Below are 23,093 nucleotides of genomic sequence, written 5' to 3' on the forward strand. Positions count from 1 at the left end.
ATACTACCCAAAGCAACCTACAGATTCGATGCAATCCCTATCAAATTACCCATGACATTTTTCACAGAACTAGAATCCCAAAATTTATATGGAACCACAAAAGACCCAGAATTGCCAAAGCAATCTGAGGAACAAAAACCAAGCAGGAGGCATAACTCTTCCAGACTTCAGGCAATATGACAAAGCCACAGTCATCAAGAGAGTGTGGTACTGGTACCAAAACAGACATACAGACCAATGGAAGAGAATAGAGAACCCAGAAATAAACCCCAACACCTATGGTCAGACAAAGAAGGCAAGAACATAAAATGGGAAAAATACAGTCTTTTCAGCAAGTATTGCTGGGAAACCTGGACAGCTGCATGCAAATCAATGAAACTGGAACATGCCTTTGCACCATGCACCAAAATAAACTCAAAATGGCTTGAAGACTTAAATATAAGACAAGACACCATCAAACTCCTGGAAGAGAACATAGGCAAAACATTCTCTGACATCAGCCTTACAAATGTTTTCTCAGGTCAGTCTCCCAAAGTAACAGAAATAAAAGCAAAAATCAACCAATGGGACCTAATCAAACTGACAAGCTTTTGCACAGCAAAGGAAACCAAAAAGAAAACAAAAAGACAACTTACAAAATGGAAGAAAATAGTTTCAAATGAAGCAACTGGCAAGGGCTTAATCTCTAAAATATACAGGCAACTTAGACAACTCAACAGCAAAAAAGCCAACAACCCAATGGAAAAATGGGCAAAAGACGACCTGAATAGACATTTCTCCAAGGAAGATGTACAGAAGGCCAACAAGCACATGAAAAAAATGCTCAACATCCCTGATTATTAGAGAAATGCAAATCAAAACTACCATGAGATACCACCTCACACCAGTCAGAATGGCCATCAGTAAGAAGTCCACAAATAACAAATGCTGGAGGTGGTGTGAAGAAAAGGGAACCCTCCTGTATCGTTGGTGGGAATGTAAGCTGGTACAACCACTATGGAGGTACCTTAGAAATCTATACGTAGAACTACCATATGACCCAGGAATCTCACTCTTGGGCATATATCTGGACAAAACTTTCCTTAAAAAAGACACATGCCCCCACATGTTCATTGCAGCTCTATTCACAATAGCCAACCCAAATGTGCATTGACAGATGATTGGATTAGGAAGATGTGGTATATATACACAATGGAATACTACTCAGCCATACAAAAGAACAAAATAATGCCATTTTCAGCAACACGGATGGAACTAGAGACTCTCATCCTGAGTGAAGTCAGAAAGAGAAAGACAAATACCATATGATATCACTTATATCTGGAATCTAATATATGGCACAAATGAACCTTTCCACAGAAAATAAAATCATGGACTTGGAGAAAAGACTTGTGGTTGCCAATGGGGAAGGGGAGGGAGTGGGATGGATTGAGACCTTGGGGTTAATAGATGCAGACCACTGCCTTTGGAATGGATAAGCAATGAGATCCTGCTGTGTAGCACTGGGAACTATGTCTAGTCACTTATGATGGAGCATGATAATGGGAGAAAAAAGAATGCATACATGTATGTGCAACTGGGTCACCATGCTGTACAATAGAAAAAAAATAATGTATTGGGGAAATAAAAAAATACACTAGCATAAATCAATAACAGAATACATGAGGCCTATGAATAAGTGAGATGGAGGATGGGCTAGTGGAAATCACTGAAGCAGAAAAGAATAAAGAAAAAGGAATGAAAAGAAATGAGGACAGTCTAAAAGAGATCTCTGGGACAACATTAAATGCAGCAACATTGACATTATGGGGGTCCCAGAAGGAGAAGACAGAGAGAAAGTTCTGAGAAAATACGTGAAAAGATAACAGCCAAAAATTCTCTAACATGGGAAAGGAAACACTAATTCAAGTCCAGGAAGCACAGCAAATCCCATATAAAGTAAATTTTGAGATACATATTAATCAAACTGACCAAAATTAAAGACAAGGAGAAAATATTAAAAGCAACAAATAACATACAAGGGAACTCCCATAAAGTTATCAGCTGATTTTTTAAAGCAAAACTCTGCAGAGCAGAAGAGAGTGGCATGATACATTTAAAATGATGAAAAGGAAAAGCCTACAACAAATAATACTCCACCCAGCAAAGCTCTCATTCAGATTCAACGGAAAAATCAAAAATTTTACAGACAAGCAAAAGCTAAGAGAATTTACCACCACCAAATAAGCTTTACAAGAAATGCTAAAGGAACTTTTCTAGGTAGAAAAGAAAAGGAAACTAGAAACAAGAAAAATTACAAATGAGAAGGCTCACCAATAAAGGCAAACAGAGTAAAAGTAGGAGATCATCCACACACAAATTTGATATCAAAAGCAGCAATCATGAGAAGAGGAGAATATGGCTACAGGATATTGGAAAGACATTTGAAATTAACATGAGCAACTTAATTTTGTATACATATAGACTGTTATACCAAAACCTTGTGGGAGTTCCTGTTGTGGCTCAGCAGCAACAATCTGACTAGTATCCATGAGGACACGGGTTCAATCCCTGGCTCTGCTCAGTGGGTTAAGGATCTGGTGTTGCCATGAGCTGTGGTGTAGGTCACAGATGTGGCTCAGATCTGGTGTTGCTGGGGCTATGGCACAGGCCAGTGGCTACCACTCCAATTCAACCCCTAGCCTGAGAACTTACACTACTGCAGGTGTGGCCCTAAAAAGCAGACACAAACAAAAAAAAACCCCCCAAAACAAAAACAAAACCCTCATGGTAGCTGCAAACCGAAAGTCTATAATAAACACACAAATAAGAAAATGCAACCCAAACACAACATTAAGGTAGTGATCAAACCACAAGAGAACAAAAGAGGAAAAGAAGTCGAACAAAAACAAATCCAAAAGAATTAACAAAATGGTAATAAGAACATAATTCAATAATTAACTTAAATGTAAACTAATTGCTCCACTCAAAGACATAAACTGGCAGAACGGATACAAAACAGGACTGGTACATATGCTGACTACAAGAGACCCCTTCAGATCTAGGGTCACATACAGAGTGAAAGTGAGAGGATATAAAAAGGTATTCCAGGCAAATAGACATCAAAAGAAAGTTGGAATAGCAATACTCATATCAGACAAAATACTTTAAAATAAAGAAGGTTACAAGAGACAAAGAAAGACACTACATAATGATCAAAGTATCAATCCAAGAAGACATCACAACTGTAAATGTATATTCACCCAATGCAGGAGTACTTCAATATATAAGGCAACTGCTAACTGCCATAAAAGGAGAAATCAACAATCACACAGTAACAGTAACTTTAACACCCCACTTACAGCAATGACAGATCATCCATACAGAAAATTTAAAAGGTAATAAGGCTTTAAATGACACATTAGACTAAATAGACTTAACTTATATTTATAGAACATTCCATCCAAAAGCAGCAGAATACACATTCTTCTCAAATGCACATGGAACATTCTCCAGGAAAGATAACATTCTGGGCCACAAATCAAGTCACAATAAATTTAAAAAAACTGTAATCATGTCAAGCATCTTTCCTGACACAGTTGCTGTAAGATTAGAAATCAACTACATACTAGAAATCAACAATGGGGGAAAAAAACGGCAAAAAAAAAAAAACAACCCACAAACACATGAAGACTAAACAATATGCTACTGAACAACCAATGGACCACTAAAGATATCAAAGAGGAAATTAAAAATACCTAGAGACAAATGAAAATGAATACACAACAATCCAAAACCTATGGGAAGCAGCAAAAATAGTTCTAAGAGAAAAGTTTATAGCAATACAAGCTTACCTCAGGACACAAGAAAAATCTCAAATAAACAACCTAACCTTACACCTATAGCTACTAGAGGAAAAAGAACAAAACCCAAAATTAGTAGAAGGAAAGAAATCATAAAGATCAGAGCAGAAATAAATGAAATAGAGACAACAAAAACAAAAGATCAGTGAAATTAAAAGCTGCTTCCTTGAAAAGATCAACAAAATTGATAAACCTTTAGCTAGACTCATCAAGAAAAAAAGGGAGAAGACTCAAAGCAATAAAACTAGAAATGAAAACAGAGAGGTTACAACTGATACCATGGAAATACAAAGTTTCATACGAGACTACTACAAGCAATTATGCCAATAAAATGGACAACCTAGAAGAAATGAACAAATTCTTAGCAACGTACAATCTCCCAAGACTGACTAAAGTAGAAAATAGGAACAGACCAATCACAATTGAAACTGATTTTAAAAGTTCCAAAAAAACAAAAGTCCAGGACCAGATGGCTTCACAAGTGAATTCTATCAAATATTTGGAGAAGAGTTAACACCTATCCTTTTGAGAGTACTCCAAGAAATTTCAGAGAGGAACACACCCAAACTCATTCTATGAGGCCGCCATCACCCTGATACCAAGACCAGACAAAGATATCACAAAGAAAATTACAGGCCACTATCACTGATAAATGTGGATGCAAAATCCTTAATAAAATACTAGCCAACTAAATCCAGCAATATGTTAAAAGGATCTTACACCATGATAAAGTGGGATTTATCCCAGGGATGCAAGGATTTTTCAATATCCACAAATCAATATGATACAGCACATTAACAAACTGAAGAATAAAAACCATATGATCATCTCAATAGATGCAGAAAAAGCTTTAGATAGAATCCAACAGTCATTTATCATAAAAAGCCTCCTGAAAGAAGGCATAGAGGGAACTTATCTCAACATAATAAAGGCCATATATATTACAAACACACAGATAATATCATTCTCAATGGTGAAGAGCTGAAAAGAACAAGAAAAGTGTCACTTTCCCCACTTTTATTCAATATGGTTTCAGAAGTCTAGCCATGGCAATCAGAAAAGAAAAAAAAAAAAGAATCCAAATTGGCAAAGAAAAAGCAAAACTTTGCAGTTTGCAGGTGACATGATACTATACAAAGAAAATCCTAAAGATGCCATCAGAAGACTACTAGAGCTCATCAATGGATTTGGTAAAGTTGCAGGATACAAAATTAATTCACAGAAATCTCGAATTTCTATATACTAACAATGAAAGATCAGGTAGAAATTAAGGAAACAATTCCATTTACCACTCCATCAAAAGAATAAAATACCTAGGAATAAACCTACCTAAGTAGGCAAAAGACCTGTACTCTAAAAACTAGAAGGCATTGTTGGAAGAAAATGAAGATGACACAAACAGATGGAAAGATACACTTTGTTCTTAGACTGGAAGAATCAATATTGTCAATCAATATTGTCATTGACTCTACTACGTAAGGCAATCCACAGATTCAGTGCACTCCCTATCAAATTATCAACAGCATTTTTCAAAGAAATAGAATAAATAATTTTAAAATTTGTATGGAAACACAAAAGACTCCCAATAGCCAAAGCAATTCTGGGAAAGAAAAATGAAGCTGGGGGAATCAGGCTCCCTGACTTCAGACCATACTACAAAGCTAAAGTTATCAAAACAGTATGGTACTGACACAGAAACAGAAATATAGATAAGTGGAACAGGACAGAGAGACCAGAAGTAAACCTAAGCACCTATAGCAACTAATCTACCACAAAGGAGGGAAGAATATACAATGGAGAAAAGACAACCTCTTCAATAAGTGGTGCTTGGAAAACTGGACCTCTACCTATAAACGAATGAAATTAGAATATTCTCTTACAACATACACAAAAATAAACTCAAAATGGATTAAAGACCTAAATGTAAGGGCAGAGGAAAACAGGCAGAACACACTTTGACATATACCACAGCAAAATCTTTTTGGATCCACCTCCTAAGGTAATAAAAATAACCAAAAATAAACAAATTGGCCCTAAGTAGACCTAAAAGCTTTTGCGTAGCAAAGGAAACCATAAACAAAACGAAAAAATAATCCACAGAATGGGAGGAAATATTTGGAAATGAAGTGACTGACATGGGATTAATCTCCAAAATATACAAACAGCTCATGCAGCTCCATATCAAAAAACAAACCCAATCAAAAAGTGGGCAGAAGATCTAAAAAGATGTTTCTCCAAAGATGACAGATGGCCATAAAACATATGAAAAGGTGCTCAACACTGCTAATTATTAGAACAATACAAATCAAAACTACAATGAGCTATCACCTCACACCATTCAGAATCAAAAAGTCTACAAATATAAATGCTGGAGAGGGTGTGAAGAAAAGGGACGCCTCCTACATTGTTGGTGGGAACATAAATTCATATAACCACTATGGAAAACAGTATGGGGGTTCCTCAAAAAACTAAAAATAGATCTACTTTATGATTCAGCAATCCCCCTCCTGGGCATATACCTAGAGAAAACTACAATTTGAAAAGATACATGTACCCTTGTTCACTGTAGCCCTATTTATAGCAGCCAAGACATGGAACCAACCTAAATGTCCATCGACCCAGGAGTGGATAAAGAAGATGTGGTACTTATATACAACGGAATATTACTTAGCCATGAAAAGAATAGAATAATGCCATTGCAGCAACATGGATGGATCTAGAGATTATCATACTCAGTGAAGTAAATCAGACAAGAGAAAGACAAATATCATTTATATGTGGAATCTAAAAAAAATGATACAAATGAACTTATTTACAAAGCAGAAACAGACTCACAGATTTTTGAAAACAAATTTATGGTTACCAAAGGGGTCAGGTGGAAGGAAAGGATGGATTCAGGGGTTGGGTTTGGCATATGCACATTACTGTATATGGAATGTATGGTCAATGGGGACCTGCTGTTGGGTAGTAGTAGGGAACTCTACTCAAAATTCTGTGATAACCTACATGGGAAAAGAATCTAAAAAAGAATGGATAGGTGTATAACTCAATCATTTTTTATACAGCAGAAATTACCACAACTTTGTTAAACAATAAAACTTTTAAAAATTTTAAAAAAGATAATGGCAATGTGGTCTCAGAAAGAATAAAAAAGCTGTATAATTTTTAATTTTGATAATCCGTAAAATAGAAAAGGAAGACATTACTCATGAATCCAGCAGAACTTAACTGAAGCTACAACTATCAGGGATGGTGTCACATCTGGAGAGGCAGCAGAGAGACCTATGGCCCCTTCCCTGCAAGGCCCCAAGTGGACTGAGGGGGCGGGGCAGCAGTTCCCACGCGAGTGCCACCTCTAGGACAAGCATGTAAGTGCAGGGCTCTGAAGGCCAGGCACATCTGGCACCTGCACTGGGGGAAAACCAGGAAGAACTTCCCAGGGGAATTGATTCCAGCAGCACTAATGGGTCTGCAGGGGCAACCAGAAACTAGTCAGGCAAACATGAGAAGATGGTGACGTCAGCTGCAGGGTGAAGTATGCCACCTATCGTTCCCCCAGGCTCACCAGCTTAGGGCAATGCTCCCTGACCTGGTGGCTGAGATTTTGAGATGAGAGGGTCTGGGGTGGAGGAAAAATGCCAGCTGTCTTTAACCTCTGAAGCCAGTCCCAGCAAGCCATCAGCGCAGAGCAACAGTCCTTAATTCCTACTTCCACTAATAAACCATCTACGTCTTTAACAGATTCCAGGTAAAAATTGTATCTGGATGCTCTCCTAGGGGCTCTTAGGAAAGTCAGAGTGGTAAAAGGGACATTACTCCATCCTCTTGGGACTTGATTAGAAAACATGAGAATCATCTTGTAAATCCTTCCCCAGGAGCTGTGAGCAATTTGGACAGAGAACAGTGTTTCCTCTTCACAGCAAGTGAGCTGAGAAACTACACCACTTTGCAAACCTACATCTCACAAAGGGGGCAGTTTCTTTTGAAAGTTCAAATGCTTTTTGTTTGCTTAGTTTTTCAACTGGGAAATTACAAAAATGAACACATATCTGCTTCTAAATTTTTAAACGATTTTTTTTTTCCTGTTGACCCCTCTCTCTAAAGTTTAGGGCCTATATTTCTCTCAACTTGCTAGCTTGCATACTGAGCTAAGTCGCTGAATGATAGTAAGTCCAGGTCCACAAGCCAGGGGAGAAAAGCAGTTCCTTAAAAGCCCTAAGCAAGGAGTACTGCCTTCAAGGCTGATCTGAAACACATGCACAGGTGCAGATTGAAATCTTCACAGGACAGCAGGAACTGCATATATCTCTTCTCCTCTTAATCTCAGCATGTTCCCCAAAGCAGGCAGTCTGGTCCTTAATCTATGGGTGAGGAGACCCAGAGGCACAGCCTGCTTGTGCCCAATGGGGTCCTGAGTCAGCACACGTCCCCAGGCCGCCTGCTGGGGTCCAATGCTACCATAAACAGTTCCACATCTGCCACGCTGGGTGCATCCTGCTTCCTGGTTACCAGATAGCCCACTCACTGGGTGTCTGCCGTGCTGTGACCTGTAGGATGTCTTATTCTATGAAGAATTCCACGTCCTCTGATGTGCAGAGGAAGACAGCAGAGGCTCAGACATCCAGGGTCCTTTGGCTGCAAGCAGGTAAGATGGGATTCCAAGCCCTGTGGGATGGCCATCTCTGGACCTGAGTTTGAACCCCAGTTCTACCATTTAATCACTGTGCAACCTTGCACAAGTTCCTCAGCCTGTCTAGGTCTCTATTTCATTATATTTAAATGAGACAATAATGTGAACTGAGTGGGGTGAGGATTCAATAAGAAAGCACATGAGCGTCTGAGAATGCCTGCTGCCTGGTAAGTGCTCCGTACACAGTAATTATTAACTCTGCTATCCGGAAAAAGTTACGGTTTTCAAAAGCCTTAGTCTTAAATGAAAGCTTTATTCCACTGAAATAAAGAATAATATAGGAAAATAATATGGGAAATTAGAATAATACATTTGAAGTGGGGAATAGGGCCCTGGAAGCCCCATTGCCCTCTTCCCCTGTAGCCACAGCCCCTCCCCCGGCCTCAACATGCCACCCATCCCCAGCCACTCCAGGAAAGGACCCTATTATAAGAACACAGGTGCTCCTTCCCCCCAACACCCACCTCTGCCCAGACAGCCATGGTGTATGTGGACAGCACTGAGCACGCCACTGCAGCCAGCAAGTGCTTGCAAGTCTGCAGAAGATGCCCCTCAGGAGTCTGGAGATGGACGAGAAACAGATGGCTTCCCACTGCCCTCACCTCTGCCCCCATCCCCACCCTTTCTGCCCGCTGTCAAGACTGGCTCCCTCAATGGTCTCCCAGAGATCCTGCTCGCCACTGCAGGGACAGCCACGCTACATGGACCTAGGGGCAAAGTCCATGTCGGAGCCCCAGATCCTGCACCAAAAGTTCCCACGGGACTCACCGAGTCCCTCTACTGAGAACACTCAATAATTTTATCTGTTTTGTACAAAAAAATTTATGCATTGAAAACCGCCAATTACAAATGGATCCAAAGTGGCAAGAAGGTTTTTCTCCCCATTTTCTTGCAGTATTTATATTCACAGAGCAAATAAAACTGTCAATTATGGCTACACTCATTTGGCCTGGTTGGTCATTGGATCTGAGCTGGGCCTAAGTTTATTATTATGCTATCTACCAAGAAAGTTTGCCAACTAAATTAACCCAAATCAACAAGTGCCCAGAGAAAGGAGGTCCTGCAGGGTGCTTATCTGCAGAGATATCTGCCCCCCTGTCCCCCCATGACCCCTTGTTTAAAAAGGTCTGAAGCAGGCAGTGCTGCAGAGAGCCTGGTGCAGGGCATTCCTCAGCCCACTGCAAGACCCAGGATAGAGGATGGAGCAGAGACCAGGAAGCAGAGGCTTCTGCCCTGCAGAGGCTGCATTCCACAGTCACAGTTGAAGAGGTAGCACCACTGCAGGAAGTGCTCTGCAGCAGAAGCTTGGGAGTTTATAAATGGGGGAGGGAAAGCCATCTGGGTGCTGGTGAAGGCTTCTGTGAGAGCGTGACCTTGAAGCTGAGAACCAAAAGGCTTGCAGGGCTGAATCAGGAAAGAACACCCTGGGCCTGGGTGATGTACAGGCCCCAAGGCTGGGGTAGGATGTGCTGGAGATGGAGCAGTGCTGGGGGAGGCTTTGTGCGTGTTTGTTGAGCAGGGAAGGAGGCCATCACCCCAGGAGCACAGAAGCAGGGGCCTGCAGGCATCCACTCTGTCCTCCTGAGTGCTCCCCTCCACCCTGCTGCTTCCCCAGAGCCCAGCAGGGGCCACAGGGAGCAGTGCAGGGCCCCAGGTCTCTTTCCCCTTATCTGCAGCCCTTCCAAACTCCATAGCCCTCCAGGACCACCCATAAACTTTAGTCCAGGAATGGGATATTATTTCCCTTAATACATGGTTCCTGTTTTAAAATAACTGGTATTGGAGTTCCTGTCATGGCGCAGTGGTTAACGAATCCAACTAGGAACCATGAGGTTGCGGGTTCGGTCCCTGCCCTGGCTCAGTGGGTTAACGATCCGGCGTTGCCGTGAGCTGTGGTGTAGGTTGCAGACGTGGCTCGGATCCCGCGTTGCTGTGGCTCTGGCGTAGGCCGGTGGCTACAGCTCCGATTGGACCCCTAGCCTGGGAACCTCCATATGCCGCGGGAGCAGCCCAAGAAATAGCAAAAAGACAGACAGACAGACAGACATAAATAAATAAATAAATAAATAAATAAATAAAATAAAATAAAATAAAATAACTGGTATCTGGTCAACAGAATATTACGATCACCCAAGAATATTACGATCACCCAGAATATTACGATCATCTTCTGCACAGAAGTTACAACCAAAGGATAACACAATAGATTACACCAATTAAAACAACCCCAAATTAAACTGACTCTCTCCATTACCACCACACCATTCAACAGTGTTAAAAAAAAGATCTAAATTTCTGCTGACCGGAGAGCAGAATCTGAAATGGCTGGTTACAACTTTCGAAGTCCCCGACAGCTGTCCCTGAGACCTCCCGTGGTCTCCTGAGGCCCTACCTCTGCCTCAGCATCCTGCGCTGGGGCTGATTTGACAGCAGCCTCCAGGCTCAGCTCGGCTGCCATGCTCCAGTCCCTGCTCAGAACATTCTACATTCTATAGATACTCCAGTGGCCACGGAGATGAGTCTTTACAATCTGCCTTCCAGCTCCCTTTCCCGTAGAGCCACACCCCAGGGGGTTTGTGGTTCTCACCCCACAGTGACCGTGCTGCCGTGATCTGGTCCATGTGGAAGGCACCCCTCATGGCCACCTCTCGCAACAGCCCTTTAAATGTAAACCCAAACTGTTCACTTGCACCTCATCTTCCGTCTCAATGGAGTCAGTTATGTACTGTCACTCCCGTGCTTTTTGCTGGATGTGCACTTCCAGGTAGCAGGCCCTGCACCCTGACTCGCCTCTGTGCAACTCAGTCCCTTGTCACTTCTGCTCTGTTGACCATGGCAGATGCCTGGCCTCCAATACTCGGCCCTCTGGCCCTCCAGACTCCCAGGTCTTTTCTTGTCCATCCCATCTCTTCACTTGGGAGGAAGGAGTGATTCTGCCCAGGTGAACTCTTCCATATAAGATACTCAGTCCCCGTCACTTCCATTCCTTGGGGACTTTCAACACTTACCTTCTGTATCTCAAAACTTCAACTTCTACTCTATTGTTAAAGGAAAAAGAAAGTTTTCCTGCCTCTTGAAACTGCTGCCACCTCTCTGCCCTTCTCAATTCTGCCACATTCTTAGAAAGAATAGCCAGCCTCCTGCTTCTCAGGTGGCTCCCACCCCACCGCTGTGCCCACTGTCCACTCTATTCCCCTGAAGGTCTCCTCTAAATCATGGGTGTGATTGCTTCACTTTCCTGCTTTCAAAGGGCCTTTGTGTCTCCAGAGACTGGAAACTACTACCAATTAGAATCTGTGATGAGCTGTAAGGTATGGAGAAGCTACAAGTCAGCAGAAATAAATGCATCAGTAGGGTGAACCATGCTCTGACTTCACACTATACTATAAAGCTGCAGGCACAAAAACAGACACATTGATCAATGGAACAGGATAGAGAGCCCAGAAATGTACCCATGCACCTATGGTCAATTAGCCTATGGCAAAGGAAGCAATAATATACAGTGGAGAAAAGACAGTATCTTCAGTAAGTGGTTCTAGGAAAACTGGACAGCTACCTATAAAAGAATGGAATTGTAACATTCTCTAACACCATACACAAAAATAAACTAAAAATGGACTAAAGACCTAGATATAATACCAGATACTATAAGACTTTTAGAGGCAAACAGGCAGAACATTCTGACATAAACCACAGCAATATCTTTTTGGATCCATCACCTAGAGTAATGGAAATAAAACCAAAAATAAACAAATGGGTCCTGATTAGACTTAAAAGCTTTTGTGCAGCAAAGGAAATCATAAACAAAATCAAAAGACAATTTATAGAATGGGGAAAAGTATTTGCAAATGATGTGACTGACAAAGGGTTAATCCCCAAAATACATAAACAGTTTATGCAGCTCAATATCAACAAAAGCAAACAACCCAATGAAAAAATGGACAGAAGATCTAAACAGATATTTCTCCAAAGAAGACATGCAGATGGCCAAAAGGCACATGAAAACATGCTCAACATTGCTTATTAGAGAAATGCAAATCAAAACTACATTGAAATTTCATCTCACACCAATCAAAACGGCCACCATCAAAAAGTCTACATAAATAAATGCTAGAGAGGGTATAAAGAAAATGGAACCCTCCTACACTGTTGGTGGGACTATAGGTTGATGCAACCACTGTGGAGAGCAATGTGTAGGTTCCTTGAAACACTAAAAAAAGAATTACCATATGATCCAGCAATCCCACTCCTGGACATACATATGGAAAAGATAAAAACTCTAATTTGAAGAGATACCTGCACCACAATGTTCACTTATTTTGTTCCACTTGAAGTTTATTTCGTGTAATTTCTAGTATGCACTATTTACAATAGCCAAGGCATGGAAATACCCTCCATGTCCATTGACAGAGGAATGGGCAAAGAAGACTGGTACATATAAACAATGGAATATTACTCAGCCATAAAAAAGAATGAAATAATGCCATTTGCAGCAACATGGGTGGACCAAGAGATCATTATACTAAGTGAAATAAGTCAGAGAAAGATAAATATCACATGATACTGCTTATATGTGGAATCAAAAAAAAAATGATACAAATGAACTTATTTACAAAATAGACATAGATCCACAGATACAGAAAACAAGTTTATGGTTACCAAAGGGTAAAGGTAACCACACAACCACATAAATGTCAAATTTATAGCCCACAGGTTAGAAATGCAGATGTCCTGGGACCCCCAAAGTGGTGCTGATGTCTAAAGGAAGCGCAGTTTGGTTGGAGACCATACCCTGTAACTTGGTCTGTGCCAGCTCTGGACGGTTAGTGCCAGAGCTGAACTACAGGATGCCCAGTTGGATTTTTACCTGAATAAAGCCCCTACTGTGTGCCAGGGACTCAACTGGGAACTTTATATACTTCAAGAAGGGCATGCCTCCAGAGCTAAGAATAAGTTACATGCAAAATGTTTCACATGTTGAAAACTTAAAATAAGTACCTCAGCCTTAAGTTCTGAATTTGATCAAATCTACACCTCCTAGCAAGGTTGAAGATTACCCCAAGCTCAGTTCCTTTCAATCGATAGTACTTATTGAAAACTTGGAAGTGGCCAAAGTGAGTCTGTCACTTGAAAGTAATTCCCTGACTTCAAAAACAGAGCTAAAAATTTGTTGTTGTTGTTGTTGTTTGTCTTTTTAGGGCCATACCCACAGCACATGGAGGTTCCCAGGCTGGGGGTCAAATCGGAGCTGTAGCCGCCGGCCTACACCACAACCACAGCAACAGCAACATGGGATCCAAGCCACGTCTGAGACCTACACCACAAGCTCACGGCAATGCTGGATCCTTAACCCACTGAATAAGGCCAGGGATCAAACCTGCATCCTCATGGATACAGATTAGATTCATTTCTGCTGAGCCACGATGGGAACTCTGAAGAGCTAAAAACTTTGGGGGGACTGCCTTGCTTTTCGGCACTAAGAACTAGCCAGTGACCAGATGCCTGAGGTGTAGGAATTAAAGCTTGAGGCTCAGACCATAGAGATACTCCCAGGTCTCCCTGTGTTGGATGAGCAGAGTGGCCACTGATCAACTGCAGAAGCCAATTGCATGCCACAGCCAGGCCAAGGGCTGTCTCTGATGCATTCTTTCCATCCTGTGGGTGAGTATCTTAATTCTTTTTTCAGTAGTAATCACTAGAATTTTTTAAAATTATGTCCCAACACAAGAGAAATAATCACTTCCGCCACTACCATTGTGCGTGCGAGGAAATCTCAGAACCACGATTCCTCATCTCAGAGCAAAACTAGCATCTGCAATGTTCAGTATAGAAAAATAAAGACAGACAGAGAGTCAGACTCCATGAAGGACATGAAATGTTCCAGTTCTGATGTCTGATATGCAAATAAGCTTCTGGGGAGGGGCTAGGCTGTGGCTTTGTAGAAATATAAACAGGACAGACAGACCCTTAGGGGCTTCTACTGAATGTATGCTCAATCCCTCAAAGCAAGACAACTGTGGAAATGCTGTACATGAGCTTCTTTAAGCTCATGTTTCTTTTCTTTTCTTTTTTTTTTTTTTAAAGAAATACGTATAATCTTTTTTTTTAAATCCCACTTAAAAGTTTATTTCATGTGATTTCCAGCATTCAGTGTACTTTCTTAGGAAAAAAAAATCTGTTCCAGTTCACATTATAATTTACAAATATAGAATTCCGTTACAAACAATATTTATAGAAGTCCATATGATTTTCACATAGAAAAATATCCGAAGCAAATGGCTTTTTGTACACACAAGATGGGAGGTAGGTAGTCTCTTTGGTTGTCTTCCTGCATGATAGTTAAAAAGTAATGGTGATATTAATAGCCTCAATAGGCTGTTAACGGTAATAGCCTCAATAGGCTATTTGAAAAAATAATTTTCTGTATGTATATTTAAAGATTAAAATTTAACAGAAATGCTATGAGTCTCAAAAATAATATACAAGGAAAAGTTAAAATTTTTTTCATTGTACTTGTGTTCTTTTCTAAAAAGATTAAAACCTGAGACCAACAACGCTCCCATCAAAGACCCAGCAACATGGTACAAAGGCAATTGATAAGACATTATTTTCATCTTAATGCATCACTATTCCAATAAAATAACTACTATCCACAATTTAATTAACACTTTTTGGATAAGTTCAAACAGTGGCTGACTGACTGCCATGTACCAGGCACTCTGCTGGGCACTTGGGAGAGTGACCACAAAAAAACTATTCAAAGACACCTCTTGAGAAGTAAAAGAGAGTACTAAGAATAAATTACATTAACATTTTTTGACCATAAGTATTTAAAACACTATAAAATTCCATTAAAAAACTATTTTTAATAAAATTCTAAAACTTTAAAAGATTAAAAATCCCGGACATGTGCTAAAAGGGACAGAAGGTCAAGTTAACCAGGACAGTGGTTACCCCAGACCTCAGAAATATGGCAGAAGTGAGGTAGAAGTGGTGTCCATCTTCACTGCTCAGAGGAACATCTCTGGGGATACCTGTTTCAACCAGACTCTTTGGTTACATAAAATCTGGCTCGTTCCTACTCCTTATACACCATGTCTGCCTGTGCATGTTGGCGCCTTTGTCTTTCAGGAACTGGAACACAAAGCTTATCGGCACCAAATCTGGAGCTGGACCACTTCAACTGGATCCTGGCTCCATGACTTACTGTGTGGCCTTGGGAAGGTTCCCTAACATCTTGGTTTTTCACTGCCTTCACATGGAATATGAGGGGGAGTAATAATACCTATTTCCCAAGGTGGTTGTGAGGATGAAATGAGTCAATACATGTCAAGTGTCTAGAACAGTGTCTGGTACATAGCACTTGTCTGGGCAGTTTTATTGCTATTAGGGTCTGCCCTGTAACTGACACTGAGCATAAATAAAGGTAATTTGTGATCTGGATAGACCTCAAGGATTTGTGGTATTTCCTAGCAAAGTATTTGAAAAACTTAGCCACAAAGAAGACGAATGGAGGTCTCCTATAAAAATCCAGGTCTCTGACTTTTCTAGAAAAATCAGAATGCTGCCAGGCAGGAGATAACCAGCTGTCCGCAGCAGGCTTCAGCTGGTGGGTCCCTACCACTCCCTACCACTTCCACTGCCAACTGTTACCTTTTTCCTACCCAATAACTTCATTCACTTGGTATTTTTAGCCAGTCCCTGTACATATTTGAGCTTATAACACAGATATACAGTGATGAACAAACAGATACGGTCCCTGCCCTCACAGGTCTCACAAGTGTTCCAATTCCAATGTCTGACATGCAAATAAGCTTCTGAGGAGGGGCTAGGCTGTGGCTTCACAGAAATATAAACAGGGCAGACTCTGAGGGGCTTCTACTGAATGTATTCTCAATCCGTCAAAGCAAGAGAGATGTGGAAATGCTACATATGGGCTCTTTAAGTTCATGGTGTTTTTTTTTTTTTTTTTTTTTTAAGAAATACATTGGATTTTTTTAGTTTCTTTAAAAAAAAAATCATTTTTACAACCCAATTGAAAAATGGGCAAAAGGCCTGAATAGACATTTCTCCAAAGAAGTCATACAGATGGCCAAGAGGCACATGAGAAAATGCTCAACATCACTGATTCAAAACTACAGTGAGGTACCACCTTGCACATGTCAGAACAGCCATCATTAATAAGTCTATAAATAACAAATACTGGAGAGGATATGGAGAAAAGGGAACCCATCTACACACTTAGTGGGAAGGTAAATTGGTACAACCACTATGGAAAATGGTATGGCAGTACCTCAGAAAACTAAACATAGAACTACCAAATGACCCAGCATTCCCACTCTTGGGCATATATATGGACAAAACTTTCATTCAAAAAGATAAATGCACCCCTATGTTTATTGCAGCACTATTCACAATAGCCAAGACATGGAAACAACCTAAACGTCCATCGACAGATGAATGGATTAAGATGTGGTACATATACACAATGGAATACTACTTGGCCACGAAAAACAGCAAACTAATGCCATTTGCAGCAATATGGATGGAACTAGAGATTCTCATATCAAGTGAAGTAAGTTGAAAAGAGAAAGACAAATACCATATGATATCACATATCTGGAATATAATATATGGCACAAACGAACTTATCTACAGAAAAGAAACAAATTTACAGACATGGAGAACAGACTTATGGCTACCAAGAGGGAAGGGGAGGGAGCAGAATGGACTGGGAGTTCGGGGTTAGTATGCAAACTGTATCATTTGGAGGGGATAAGCAATGATATTCTGCTGTGTAGCACAGGGAATTATATTTAATTACTTGTGATGTAACATGATGGAGAATAATGTGAGAGAAATAATTGTGTGTGTGTGTGTATATATATATATATATATATATAAAACTGGGTCACTTCACTGTACAGCAGAAATTGATGGACCATTGTAAATCAATTTTAATAAAAAATTTTTTGAAATGTAGTTGATGTACAATGTGATGATAGTTTCAGGTGTACCACATAATGATTTGAGATTTGCATAAATTATGAAATGACCATGATCTAGGCCTAGTAACCATTTGTCCCCAAAGTTATTACACTATTGACCATATTCCTTATGCTGTATATTACATTCCTATGGCTTATATAACTAGAGAATTATACTTTTATTTATTTATATTTTTTAATTTTTAGGGCTGCATCCACGGCATATGAAGGTTCCCAGGCTAGGGGTCCCATCAGAGCTACAGCCGCCAGCCTATTCCACAGCCACAGCAACGCCAGATCCGAGGCACATCTGCAACCTACACCACAGGTTGCAGCAATGCCAGATCCTTAACCCACTGAGCAAGGCCAGGGATCAAACCCACAACCTCATGGTTCCTAGTCAGATTCGTTAACTGCTCTGCCACGACAGGAACTCCAAGAACTGTATCTTTTAATCCCCCTCATTTATTTTGCCACCTCCCACCCCATCCCTTTGGTAACAACCGGTATGTTCTCTGTATCTATCAAGATGTTTTCATTTTGTTCTGTTTTGTTTTGTTTAGATTCCACATATAAGTGAGATCATATGGTATTTGTCTATAACTTATTTAACACAATACCCTCTATATCCATACATGCTATCACAAAGGCAAGATGGCATTTTTGTTTTTATAGTTGAATAATATTCCATTGTGTACACATACACAGACACACACTCTTCTTTATCCATTCATCTTTTGACGGACACTTCTGTTGTTTCTATATTTTAGCTGTTGTAAATAGTGCTGCTATAAACATTGGGGACCATATATCCTTTGGCATTAGCATTTTTGTTTTCTTCAGGTAAATATCCAGAAGTAAAACTATTGGATCACATGACAGTTCTATTTTTAATTTTTTGAGAAATCTCTATACTGTTTTCTGCAGAGGGTACACCAATTTATATTGCTACCAACAGTGCACAAGGGGTCCCGTTTCTCCACAGCCTCACCAACACTAGCTACCTGTTGTCTTTTGACAGGTGGAAGGTGATAGCTCATCGTGGTTTTGATTTGCATTTCCCCAATGATTAGTGATACTGACTGCCTTTTCATGGATCTGGTGGCTATTTGTATGTCTTCTTTGAAAAAAAAAAGTCTATTCAGGTCCTCTGCTTATTTTTTAATCCGTTTTTTTCTTTCCTTTGTTTCTTTTGGATATTAACCCCTCATCCAACAAATCATCTGCAACTATCTTCACCCTTTCAGTAGGCTGCCTTTTCATTTTCTTGATATTTCTCTTCACTGTGCAAAAGCTCTTTAGTTTGATGTAGTCCCAGTCATTCATTTTTTTTTCCCCTTACCTCAGGAGACAGATCCAAAAACATATTGTTACGACTGATGTCAAAGAGCACACTGCCTATGTTTTCTTTTAGTTTCATGTTTTCAGGCCATATGTTTGTCTTTAATCCACTTTGAGTTTATTTTTATATACGGTATAAAAAAGTAGTCCAGTTTCATTCTTTTGTCATGTAGCTGCCCAGTTTTCCCAAAATCATTTAATGATTTGTATGTTATTGTATATTTTGACTCCTTTGCTATTAATTAACTATATAAGTATTTTTTTCTAGGCTCTCCTTTATTGTTCCACTGATCTACAGATCCATTTTTCTGCCAATATTATGCCATTTCGATGACTGTAGTTTTGTAACACAGTAAAAAATCAAGGATCATGATACTTTCATATTTGTTCTGCTTTATCAAGACTGCTTTAGCTATTTGGGGTCTTTTGTGGTTCCATATAAATTTTAGTATTCTCTTGTGAAAAATGCTATTAGTTCTTTGATAGGGGTTATATTAAATCTGTAGACAGTCTACAGATTTTAACAACATTAATTCCTCTGACACATGAACACAGCATATTTTTCCAGTAGTCTGTGTTGTTTTCAATTTCTATCATCAATCTCTTATAGTTTTCAGAGTATAAGACTTTTATCTCTTTGGTTATATTTATTCCTAGGCAATTTATTCCTTTTGATGCACTTGTAAATGGTATTTTTTCCTAATTTCTGCTTCTGATAGTTCATTATTAACATGTAGAAATGCAACAGTTAATTTTGTGTACTGGAAATTTACTGAATTCATTTATTATTTCTAATAGTTTTTTGATGGCATCTCTAGGATTTTTTATGTCATTTGCAAACAGTAACACAGTTTTACTTCTTCCCTTCCAATTTGAAGACCTTTTATTTCTTGTCTGACTGCTATGGCTAGGACTTCTAATACGATGTTGATGAGTGTGGCCATCCTTGTCTTACTCATCTTAGAGGAAATGCTTTAAACCTTCCACTGTTTAGTATAATGGCTGTGTTTTTGTCATATATGACCATCACTATATTGAGGTATGTTTCTCCTATGCCTTCTACAACTTTGTTGAGAGTGTTTTTTATCATAGATGAATGTTGAATTTTTTCAAAAGCTTCTTCTGCATCTACTAAGATAAGATTTTTATTATTTAGTTAATGTGGTGTGTCACACTGATTGACTTGCAGATACTGAACCATCCTTGCATACCTGGGATAAATCTCATTTGATCAGGATGTATGATCACTTTAATGTATTGTTGAATTCAGTTTGCTAATATTTTGTTGAGGATTTTTGCATCTATATCCATCAGTAACACTGGCCTGAAAAATTTTTCTGAGTATGTGTGGTGTTTCTGGTGTCTTTGTCTGGTATCAGAGTGCTGCTGGCCTCACATGATGAATCAGGAAGCACAATTTTGGAATAGTCTGAGAAGAATAGGTGTTAGCCCTCTTTAAATTTTTGGTAGAATTCACCTATGAAATGGTTTGATTCTAAACTTTTGTTTGTTGAGAGTTTTTAACTTAGTGATTCAAGTTTATTAGAGGTAATTGGTCTGTTCATACTTTCTATTTCTTCCTGATTCAGTCTTGAGAGATTGTACATTTTTAGGAATTTGTCCATCTCTTTTAGGTTGTCCATTTTATTGGCATATAACTTTTTTTAGTAATGTCATACAATCCTCTGTATTTCTGTGGATGTTGGTTGTAACATCTCCTCTTTCAGTTCTGATTGTATTTATTTGATCCCCTGGTATGTTTTCTTGATGAGTTTGGCTACAGCTTTTCAATTTGCTTATCTTTTCAAAGTACCATTCTTAATTTCATTGATGTTTTCTTTCTTTTTTTTAGTCTCTATTTATTTCCACTCTGATTTGTATGATTTCTTTCCTTTGACTAACTTTGGGTTTTGTTCGTTCTTTTCGTAGCTCCTCAAGGTGAAATGTTAGGTTGTTTAACAATTTTCTTATTTCCTGAGGTGGGCCTGTATCTCTCTGATCTTCCCTCTTGAACTGCTTTTGCTATGTCCCATAGATCTTGGTACTTTATGTTTCCATTTTTATTTGTCTTCAGGTATTTTTTTAAATTTCCTCCATGATTTTTTTTTCAAAACCTATTTGTTGTTTAGTAGCATGCTGTTTAGCTTCTACATGGTTTTTTGTTTGTTTTGTTTTTTGTTTTTTTTTTTGCATTTTTTTCTTGTGCTTGATTTCTAGTCTCAAACCACCATGGTCAGATAAGATGTTTGATATGATTTTCATTTCTTTCTTTCTTTTTTTGCTTTTTATGACTGCACCTTCAGCATATAGAAATTCCCAGGCTAGGAGTTGAATTTGAGCTGCAGCTGCTGGCCTACACCACGGCCAGAGGAACACCAGATCTGAGCCATGTCTGCAACCTCCACCACAGTTCATTTTAACACCAAATCGTTTAATGCAGTGAATGAAGCCAGAGATTGAACCCGTGTCCTCATGGATACTAATTGGGCTCATTGCCACTGACCCATGATGGGAAATCCTGATTTTAATTTCTTAAATATACTGAGACTTATTTTGTGGCTATTGTGTGATCTATCCTGTAGAATGTTTTGTGTACACTCAAATGGAATGTGTTCTGTTTTTGAATGACATGTTCTCTATGTATCTATTCATCCCATCTACTGTCATTTAAAGCCAGTTTTCTGTTTTGATTTTCTGTCCAGATGATCAGTCTGTAAGTAGGATGTTAAAGTCTCTACTAATATTGTATTACTACCAATTTGTCCCTTTGTGTTTGTTAATATTTACTTTCTGCATTTAGGTACTCTTTTTTTTTTTTTTTTTTTTTTTTTTTTTTTTTTTGTCTTTTTGGTCTTTTGTTGTTGTTGTTGCTATTTCTTGGGCCGCTCCCGCGGCATATGGAGGTTCCCAGGCTAGGGGTCGAATCGGAGCTGCAGCCACTGGCCTACGCCAGAGCCACAGCAACGCGGGATCCGAGCCGCGTCTGCAACCTACACCACAGCTCACAGCAACGCCGGATCGTTAACCCACTGAGCAAGGGCAGGGACCGAACCCACAACCTCATGGTTCCTAGTCGGATTCGTTAACCACTGCGCCACGACGGGAACTCCATTTAGGTACTCTTATAATTGGTGCATACATATTTACAACTGTTATATCTTCTTGTTGGATTGATCCTTTATCACTATATAATATCTTTCCTCACTTGTTACAGTCTCTGTTTTAAAGTGTTTTAGCTGATATAACTACTGCCATCCCTGCTTTTCATCTCCGTTTATATGGAATACCTTTTTCCATACTCTCACATTCAATCTTAATGTGTCTATTCATTGGAAGTGATTTTTTTTTTTTTTTGGTGTGTGTGGGGGGTTGCATCCATGGCATATGAATGTTCCTGGGCCAGGGATCAAACTTCTAGAGATGGTGAGTGTATCTATGTGTGTCCCTTGAAAACAAGGTGGGAAGTACCATTTGTATATAAACATCCAACAAGTCTTCTCTCTTTTCCCACTAAGAATAAATGAATCATACAGAATCTAAACAAAATTGTGAAATTTCAAGTTTTAGAATGAGAACAAACTCAGATCTTTATCTAGATGAACCAAATCACTCTTAAAGCATTCCAAAAAATATCAATAATTTACTGAAAACTAATTTACCAAGCAAATTCATGTGTGAAGAAAATAATTCAATGTTTCAAAAGATTTTTTCTTTGAGATAGAAATTCTATTCCTATTTAAAATAAGGATAGTTAATAAAAAATAAGCAAATCATTCATATTTTATGATCGCTCTTATATTATGCCTTGAAAATATATTAAAATGCTAAGAAAAATACAAATTTCAGTCATGTCATGGAGAAAAGTTTCCCAGAGATTTTGGCATTGTAAGAGTATCAAATATTTTATCACCAGCCAGGTCTAATTCACAAAACCCACATGCCTTTCTTGAATTTTAGGTATATGTATTTGGAGCTAAATTCTGGGGAGAACAAAGCAAAATACTCAGTGGGTCTACTGGATACGTGATCATCTATATCAAGTTCTTATAGCAAAATCCAGGAAGATTTATCCACATATCCCACCTTGAAACAGTCTTGCAGGGTGAAGGGTAGAGATCCCATGTGGGAGACTTAAAACTCCTGAGGAGTTCTGGCAAGGCTCTGGGAAAGGAAAGGACCAAACATCTCCCAGCTGGCTACTTTAGCAGTCGTATCCTCACTTAGAAGCCAGAG

The 23,093-nt window shown here is 39.3% G+C and overlaps 1 protein-coding gene across 2 annotated transcripts in view; it reads right to left on the bottom strand.

Moving 5' to 3' along the window:
- The window catches only part of B3GAT2 (beta-1,3-glucuronyltransferase 2), a 99,620-nt gene that overhangs the window by 31,238 nt on the left and 45,289 nt on the right, over positions 1–23,093 (bottom strand). Inside the window, exon 3 of one of the 2 annotated variants that reach the window (XM_021089488.1) lies at positions 14,613–14,860. The exons of the other annotated variant lie outside the window; for it this stretch is intronic. Coding sequence (XP_020945147.1) covers positions 14,730–14,860 — 131 coding nt within the window. The 3' untranslated portion in view covers positions 14,613–14,729. Of the gene's footprint in view, positions 1–14,612; positions 14,861–23,093 lie in introns of those variants that run through there. 2 annotated transcript variants of the gene reach the window in all.

The sequence above is a fragment of the Sus scrofa genome, chromosome 1, assembly GCF_000003025.6.
Source record: "Sus scrofa isolate TJ Tabasco breed Duroc chromosome 1, Sscrofa11.1, whole genome shotgun sequence".
Lineage (NCBI taxonomy): Eukaryota > Metazoa > Chordata > Mammalia > Artiodactyla > Suidae > Sus > Sus scrofa.